The 9,350-nt window shown below is 32.0% G+C and overlaps 2 protein-coding genes across 2 annotated transcripts; both read right to left on the reverse strand.

Annotated features, from left to right (window-relative positions):
- Positions 1-1,748: 1,748 nt before the first annotated feature.
- LOC141682536 (mitochondrial outer membrane protein porin 2-like) lies at positions 1,749-4,617 on the reverse strand. Its single transcript, XM_074487224.1, has 6 exons — positions 4,472-4,617; positions 4,311-4,378; positions 2,869-2,979; positions 2,677-2,763; positions 2,333-2,544; positions 1,749-2,245 (listed from the first exon to the last, which is right to left on the reverse strand). The coding sequence occupies exons 1-6, from the start codon at positions 4,518-4,520 to the stop codon at positions 1,939-1,941; spliced, it is 834 nt and encodes a 277-aa protein (XP_074343325.1). The 5' UTR covers positions 4,521-4,617; the 3' UTR covers positions 1,749-1,938.
- A 326-nt stretch (positions 4,618-4,943) lies between these two features.
- LOC141685645 (secreted RxLR effector protein 161-like) lies at positions 4,944-6,732 on the reverse strand. The gene is made up of 3 exons (XM_074490739.1): positions 6,594-6,732; positions 6,173-6,552; positions 4,944-5,021 (listed from the first exon to the last, which is right to left on the reverse strand). Exons 1-3 carry the CDS (start codon positions 6,730-6,732, stop codon positions 4,944-4,946), a joined length of 597 nt encoding a protein of 198 aa, XP_074346840.1.
- Positions 6,733-9,350: the final 2,618 nt, after the last annotated feature.

Here is a 9,350-nt window from a genome sequence, read left to right on the forward strand (position 1 = left end):
AACTTCGGACACCGGAGCCGTACATACACTTGCAGGACTTTTGACCTATATTTTGAATTCGCAGTATATCGAAAATGTAATAGGTTGTTAGTGGATATAATTAAATTCAAACTGAATCCGACTGTTTACATGCTAGTATGGCCAAACTTATTTCAGTTCGGGATTGATTTTTCCCCGAGAGTTTGAGATTGAATTCGATCAAAATTGCATCAGGTAATACTACCAAAATTGTGCCTTCAAAACACTTGAAAATACCAACTCTAAAGCATTAGATTTTAGTCTGTCCAGTGCCCACCATTTCACTGTCTAACTAAATGAATTGACTGCACTATGTTCTAGCAAACTTTCTGATGTGAAACTTATACCAAATCAGATCGATTACCTTAAACGTAATAAGAAGTCCTTCCATACAAAGATATAAAAATGGTCAAGGATGTGAAATATGACAGACAAACATTCCTTGTACTTTAAAAATAGTCATTAGTAAACAGGATCGACAATGGTGTCTCTTGCCGTTGCAGGGTGCCGTGGTTGACGAAATCGATCAAATCGACCTAACCCGATTCTATTTTCGACCGATTATAATTCAATATTAAGTTGGGTTGAAAATACGTCAACGTGACTTTAATGGGTTGGATATGAGTTTTAAGTTATTTTTAACGAGCTCAATCCAACCCGATTTTTTAATTTATTCGTATAAATATATATTATGTACATCTCTATTATATATTTCTTGTTTTAATATGTTGTTCAATTTCAAACTACATTTGTTGCATATCAATTATAGTCAATTAGATAATTTGTTTTTTATACGCCATTAGAGATTCTTTACACTTTTTTGTGTATAAAACGTATTTTACTACGAATAAGCCTAAGAGTGTAACGTAGAGTAATATTATGTATCCCGAAAGATATCTAAAAAAATATTCTTGAATGACACATAACATGATCTTATTTACAGATTCGTATATCTCCGCAAGTAGTCTATGTCATAAATATATTTTCTATAAATTATTTATTTTAAATGACCTTTTAACAAACCATTTAAACCAACCCAAATCGAATCAACCCGATAAATAAAGGATAAGATTATGTTACAATTTTATTTATATGAGTAGGATTGTAAATTTTTAAACCGATTTGATTGATAGTCGGATTATTAAATGGTTTTAACCTGACCAAACCGACACGTGTACATTCTCTTACACGGGGGCAAGTGTGACACTTGGTTCAATTTATAAGCATGAGCATTCCTATCAAGTGCGCCAATCATGATTTCCGAGGCCATGGGAGAGCATGTGACTTGTACATTGCAAAAGTTTCATCTTGATCTTGATGGTGCAATTTGACTTGATTGGATTTGGAATTAAGATTGATCCGATATTTGAATAACATGGGGATTCAAATTTGACCCCGATATTAGGTATCAAAGCCGGCTCTATAAAATTTGATATGTCAAGTTGCGGAGGTGCAAGGAATACGAGAGAGATTTCACAAAAGTCTTTTAGATGATAACTCCATACAAAAGCTTCAAATTTACAAAAATGATTATCAACTTGCAACTTGCCAGGAAAATCAATATTACAACTTAAAATGTTGATTTACACAGCCAAACGCAACTTGAAAGGAGAATAGGTAGAGGAAGTATAGAAGCAAAATTATGCTACAAAGGGAACTCTCAGGTAGCTTTAAGAACATAATTTACTCAGTTACAAAATGCACATACACCTACTTGCCTTGTAATCAGCTGGAAAGAAATCAAGATATGCCACAAAAAAGGGTCTCGATAGCCAAGTATCAAATCAAAATATCTAATCAGCAGAAACCTAGTCAAAGATGTATATGAAGAGCTACTTATTGCATGCGTTTAGAAAGAGCACTCCAACATATGAAGTATATATAAATAATATGCTATCCTAAATAAATGACTAAACTGTATCAAGGCTTAAGAACAAGGGACAAGCCTAATTTTGGAGTTATGTCCAATGCCTTGGTATCGAACTCACTAGCAATAGTTAGCAGTGATTTTGGTACCACCTCATGTTGCAAAAGGGCAAATAACTTCCCGTGGTTGTTGAGCTTTGCTTTTAGCACTGTTAGATTATCAACTGAATACACCCCGCCAACAGTAAATGTGTTCTCATTTGTTGAAAACTTACGACTGATCTCCCCAATAACTGCACTTTTCTTTACTTGATCCAAATGATGCACATAAGATGCTTTAATAGAGTCCCCTTTGTCACCCCTGAAAAAAAAATGGTAACAATGTAATGAAAATGATGCCTTATACCTGGCCGGATGAGAGTATCCATGTTTCATAATGGTAACTTACAGAAGTACTGAGGCACATGAATCTGGTCTTGTAACACTTAAACCAGCAGTATACTTTGTTAATTTGCCTGAAGGAGTCTCATAACATGCCTCTGCTCCAAAGGCAAATGTAGGAGCACCAAGTGTAGCTGAAAGATCAACAGCTGGTTTTTCTTTGTTCAAAGCAACCGCTGAAGTAAAGGTCGCATGACGATGAAAGTATTGAACCTCTAGCTGCATTTCAGAAAACCCATGCTCTCAGAAGAAAGAGAAAAAACAAACAAACAAATAAAGTTAAAGTAACTGAAAACTAGATCGTCATAGGAAGTGAGATAAACTAGTCTAGATGCTGTTTATTAATTCTACCTTTCCAGAGTTGTAATCAGGAAGTTTACAAGCAACGACGGTTTTTGTTGAAGGAATAATGTCGCTGAAAGTTAAGGTTGTCGCAATCTGCCATAAAGATCAGTAGTGGTGATAAGGTCATACGATGTAAATTTTGAGAATAATGCTACTTTAAATTCATATATCTGTTAGATAAAGGTCACAAGAACGTACATTTGACTCTGTATCAAACTTAACATCAATAAGAGTGTTCTTATATTTATATTGTGCCCCAACATCACCGTTCAATAGTCCTCCTTTCTTCACTGCAGTAGATGTAAGTACCTACAGAAAGGGGCAGAATTGTTGCTGATAAATCATTAAAATGAACAATCATAGACATAAATACATCTAATTACATATTGATAATTATATGTAACATTATTATGAGATATCTGAATAGAATCACGAGGCCAGGACCAGCATGATGAATGGAAATATATAATTGATTATACTAGATGATAAATTATTAATCTTAAGACAATTAATCACTTTGGACTTTGATAAGGAGCACAGATTACTAAGAAGAAAAAAACATTCAGTTGCCATAGGGTATAATAAGGGTAGATTTCAAAGTTCAGTATAATAGTATAACATACAAATATGATACACTTATATTTAACATGGTCAAATACTAGAAAGTAGAAACACAAGGCTCAGTTATAAACCTTTTCAAGTATAGGGATAAAAACACAGAAAATATTCTATACTTAAAAGTTTGTTTTGACCTCTCCTCAATTCAGTCTCAAACCTTATGTGATTTAAAAACTATTGTAGCAACAGACTGTAGGGAACAAGTTCATATAACATCCACCAACACAAAACACTCAAACATCCACCAACTTGAGAAACCAAACAAGGATAACCACACTAACAATTGCTATAGCATGTATATAACATGTCTTATTAAATCTGTTATACAGTCCTCCTTACCAAAGGTTGTAATATGGTATACCCACATATCTTGATATATCTGTGGAGTACTGGAATCTATAACGAAAGAATAAACTCCACGTTTTTATTTTATTTTACATTGATCCATAAATTGTTTATGGGCTGTAAAAGTGCTATATATCCTCATGCATTGAGATTGTCATCACAAAACATTTAGTTCTATACCAATCACTGGGAACTAAATTAATCTACAGTACAAAGTGGAACAAAGTGATTATATGTCCAAGTTCAAGCTAACAAAGTTTATTAGTAGACGCCTGTTTTTAAGTAAAACTTAATTACCCAAGTGAAAGAATTTAATACTGTAAGCAACTAAAATCCCATATTACAAGAAGGAATTCCGGGGATATAATTAGTGATCTTATTGAACTTGGTAGACAGTGAATCTCCCATAACATCCTAAACTAATTTTATTGAAAACCTCCTAACTCGCACTAAAATTATCTCTCTATAAAATGCGGCTACTTGGCCCTACACAAAGAACTTAAAATAATTGAGACAAGACAGCCAGATTAATTATCGAACTCCTCGAAACCACTTCACTGACTACATTAAAACTAGATATATCATGAATTGCAAAATTAATATTGTATATTTGTCAATCAAACACAAACAGATAAAAGTAAAGAAAAAACATTAATCACATAAAAAAATAAACATACCACGCCAGTATCACTAGCAGCAGAAACAGAAAACTTCTGATCAGAGATATAGTCCCTGGTAAGAACATCTACAAATAACACAACAAGAACGAGATTATTTGTAATAAATCCAAGACAAAGAATGTATAAAAAAAATAGATACAGAGAATCTGTGTGTATACCTCTGGCTGTTTTGCCGATGTCGGAGAAAAGTCCTGGTCCGTTATTCATGTTCTGGTGATGAGTGAAACACAATTGTTGAGATGAGACGTCGAATAATCTTTTTGTGCCCTTGTATCGTTTTCTTTTTCTGGAATAAAAGAGTTTGTGCGCGTATATATATTGAAATTACAAATATTGGAAAATGAAAAAAAAAATAAGTTTTCATTTATTTTTAGGTGAGTAAAAAAAGTCGAATATTTAAAGGAAAAGTGAATAAGTTAGAATGAATATCTAAAAATAATCAGGTTTATTTTAAACGATCTGTTTAAATTAGAGCGAGATTTACATGATAATCGAAAAATTATTAATCTATTAATCACCGTTCGATCAATCTCAAATTAATAGTTTAGACTATGCTGTACCATAAATAAAAATAGATACAAATGAATTAAAATAAGAATAAATGAGTAATTCATGATATTTGAATAATGTCTAGTCAGTCAAATACTCTCTCCGTCCCAATTTATCTGTCTTGTTTGACTTTTTACGGTCAATTTGACCCAATTTTAACTGAAAATTTCATATAGTATATAATCAAAAAAAATTATAAAAATTATATCATTAGAAAGTACACATAATCTACTTTAATACATATTCTTCGGTTTTTAAAAATAATAAAAGATTGATATTTAATTTACGATCAAAGTTGAGTCGATTTGACCACAAAAAATCAAACATGACAAATAAATTAGGACGGAGGGAGTATTAACAAGTGACACCCAATATTACTTCTTCTTGAAACTGCAACATGTGAACTCGATACATTTTTATATTCCCGAAATATATGAAATATATTATTAACTACGTGTAACATCTTATTCTTCAACAACGTTAGATTAAGTATTCAGATACATAAAGTATATGTGATTATTCGAATTAAAAACCATAACACCTCTCTTAGGATTTGAAAAGGCGCCTTACATCAATTGTCTTTATCCCTTCTTGTTATAAATGTTGACCGAAAATATTAGTTATTTAATGTAAAGAAAGTATATGAGAGTATAATATGGAAAGAAAGTTATTTTTCATTTCATTAGCTAAATGAGCTGTTTATAATAGTTGGTTTACAAGGCTTAGTAAGTAAGTTATTCAAATCTTTTTCATTAAGTATTACAAAACTTCCTCAATAACCTTTACAAGTCTTCCTCGATAAGCTTTACAAGTCTTTCTCGATAAGTTTTACAAGTCTTTCTCGGTAAGATTTGAGAGACTTCCTCGATACGCTTTCACAATCACCTTATTTTTATTCAAATATTTTAACACTCCGCCTTGATTGTCAAATACGAGTTATTGCAAAGATTGACTGTCTCGTTAAAACCTTGCAAGGAAAAATCCAGTGGGATAAAAACCTTGACAAAGGAAAAAGAGTACAGCCTCCCCCTGAATAAAATGTCTCACATTTTGACATTTTGATGTAGTAAACTTTTTAACCTCCGCATACCCATATTATTTCTAAGCTTCTCAAATGTTGATGTAGGTAATGACTTTGTAAGTATATCCGCCAGATTATCGCATGAGCGAACTTGTTGAACATCAATATCACCATTTTCTTGAAATTCATGAGTGTAGAAGAATTTTGGCAATATGTGTTTTGTTCGATCCCCTTTAATATATCCTTCCTTAAGTTGTTTGATGCAGGCCAAGTTATCCTCGAATAAAACTGTAGGACTGTCTGAAATACTTGATAATCCACATGATTTTCGAATATGTTGAATGACCGACCTTAGCCAAATACATTCTCTACTTGTTTCATGAATTGCTAGTAACTCTGCGTGGTTTGAGGAAGTTGCAGCCATATTCTGTTTTGTAGACTTCCAAGAGATAGCAGTATCACAATATGTAAATAGGTAACCTGTTTGTGATCGCCCAAAATGAGGATCTGACATGTATCCAGCATCTGCATATCCAACTAGCTGTGATCTTGAATTGTTTGGGAAGAATAGTCCAAGATCGATTGTCCCTCGAAGATATCTGAATATATGTTTTATTCCATCCCAATGCATTTTAGTAGGGTCAGAACTAAATCTTGCCAACAGGTTCACTGCAAATGCAATATCAGGCCGTGTGTTATTTGCAAATTACATGAGAGCGCCAATTGCACTGAGATATGGAACTTCAGGTCCAAGAGTCTCTTCATCTTATTTTTAGGACGGAAATGATCCTTTTCAACCTCGAGTGATCGAACAACCATTGGTGTGGTTAGTGGATGAGCTTTGTCCATGTAAAACCGATCAAAAATCTTTTCAGTATAATTTAATTGATGAACAAATATTCCTGAAGATAAGTGCTCCACCTGTATACCTAAACAAAATATTGTCCTTCCAAGATCTTTCATTTCAAACTCATTTTTCAAATAGTTAGCAGCATTAGTAATATCTTCAGTAGTATCGATAATATTCAAATCATCCACATATACAGCAATAATAACAAAACCAGTTGATGATCGTTTAATAAAAATGCAAGGACACACTTGATTATTAACATATCCATCATTCAATAAGTATTCACTAAGCCTGTTGTACCACATACGACCAGATTATTTCAAACCATACAATAATCGTTGTAATTTATGTAACGACTGAGAAAGTTCGCTTGTATTATATTATAAAAAAGATAAATTTTGTGTATTATTATGTGATTAACTGTGTTGAGTTATTAAACCCTAATCATTATGTGCTACGTGTTGTCTGTTTTGACCTGAACGTGTTTAGGATATTGATTGAATGTTTTATCGCAAGTTATATATTTTATATCAAAACCCGTACAGCTCAAACATTGTTTTAAAAACCCGTATTTCAAACAAAATCATTGGCCCTATTTTTCCAAAAACAACCTATACCATATCACTATTCTGAACCCCTAGACATTTTACAAATTTACCTTTTTCGCGAAAAACAACTTTTCCGGACCCCTTCGGGTACCAAAAACCCCACAAAAATCACATTTTTATTTTTATATGATCATGAAATTATCATACATCATTTTTCTTTGCATTTTTGTAATACTCATAATTTTTGGGAATTTTTAGCATTTATTTTGTATTTATTGGATATTTAAAAATTCATTACTAATACCCAAAAATTATAAAAATTGGGGCCAAATGTTTTTATTAGGAGTGTAATTAGCCCCTTAATTTTATTTGGGGGTATTATTTTGCATAAATATAAATAGCTAATTATTAGTAATTAATTTGTTAATTAATCATAAAAAAATCAGAAAAATCAAGAAAATCCACAATTCTATGAAATCAGGGTTTGGAGTTCTTGGAATCAAACCGAAGTTTGAACGTGATTCTGTGCACCAATTTGATCATGTAAGTAATGGTTGTGAAGCTCTTTCGATTCCCTATTCGTTTATGTAACTAATTTTAGTGTTTGGATTCTCGATTTTTAATTCATAATTTTCGGGTTTAATCATTGAATTCGGGTTTTGATTTTGAGTTGTTGTTTGTTGATTCTGTGGTTACGAGCTTATAGATCGTTGGATTCTGAGTTGTTTGACACCGGTTTCACGTGATTTGGTGTTCGTTTTTAGCATCACCGGAAAAGCGGCGCCGCCGCCGCTGTGGTTGGTGGTTCAGACGACGGGGATGGCTGTGTTCGACGAGAAGAAGGAGGAGGAAGGGTCCAGAGGTGTTGTGGATTGAAACCGCAGAAGAATCACGTATGAAAACCGAGTCTTGTCGTTGTTGGTTCGCCGGGAAGCCGCCGGCGGCGTCGGGTTCCGTTCAGGCAACCACCTGTTCTTCCCGACCCGACGGGTTCATGGGTGACCCGATAACCCGGAGTCGACCCGGTTTCGACCCGGGGTTTGATCCAAAAATCCTGAAACCCCTCCCTGTTTTTGTGATTCTGATTTTTAGTATTTATTTTATTTTTCTAAAATCAGAAAATTATTTTAGTAATTCTAAAAATCAATTAAAAATCAGTTTTAAATTTTGAAAAATATTATAATTAATTTCTAAATTATTTTATTAATTTAGAAATTCGAATTTAATCATTTATTTAATTATTTAATTATTTAATTATTTATCTAATTATTTATTAGTTATTTAATTAATTAATAATTAGGTAATTAATTAATAAATAAGGATTAAAAATAATGGATTAATACGAATAATAATTCGTTAATTAGTTGAATATTGCGAGTAACTCGTATCTATACGAGTAGTGATTCGATAATTAGAATTATTACTCGAGCGATAATTTTTTCGAAGAGTGTCGTAATGATTACTCGTATCGAATAATTAAATACCAATAATTAATTAATTAATCAATCGTATAAGTAATAATAATAATAATAATAATAGTTCGATAGTTATACGAGAATTGCGAGTAGCTCGTATTTATGCGAGTAGTTAATCGTCGAGTTAGGTTATGATTCGAGTAATATTTATTTATTCGATAAATAGCGTATCAGTTAATTGTATTGATTGATTATTTGTAAATAATCGATCTGATCGAGTAAGTAATAATAATTTGTAAATAATTGTAATAAATTGTAATTAATCCTAGTAATTAGGGATTAATTATTTTAAAATACAATAATTATTAATTAATTATTTAAAAATATAATTAAGGATTATTTAATTATAATTAATTATTTATAATTCCTTATTAATTAATTAAATCTTGTTTAATTCATAATAATTAAACCGTTAGTCCGATTTGAGCGAAACGAAGACGCCTAGACTCAGAAAAATGAAACGAATCCAATAAAAATAATTGTAAGTCATAATTTCTTCCGGAAGAGAGTGGTCTTGTGTTAGTTAATGGTTTATATGCCCTAATAGGGGTAGATTCGAGTCAATTAAATCCCGAAAAATTATAATAAAATCAG

The sequence above is a fragment of the Apium graveolens genome, chromosome 9, assembly GCF_009905375.1.
Source record: "Apium graveolens cultivar Ventura chromosome 9, ASM990537v1, whole genome shotgun sequence".
Classification (NCBI taxonomy): Eukaryota; Viridiplantae; Streptophyta; class Magnoliopsida; order Apiales; family Apiaceae; genus Apium; species Apium graveolens.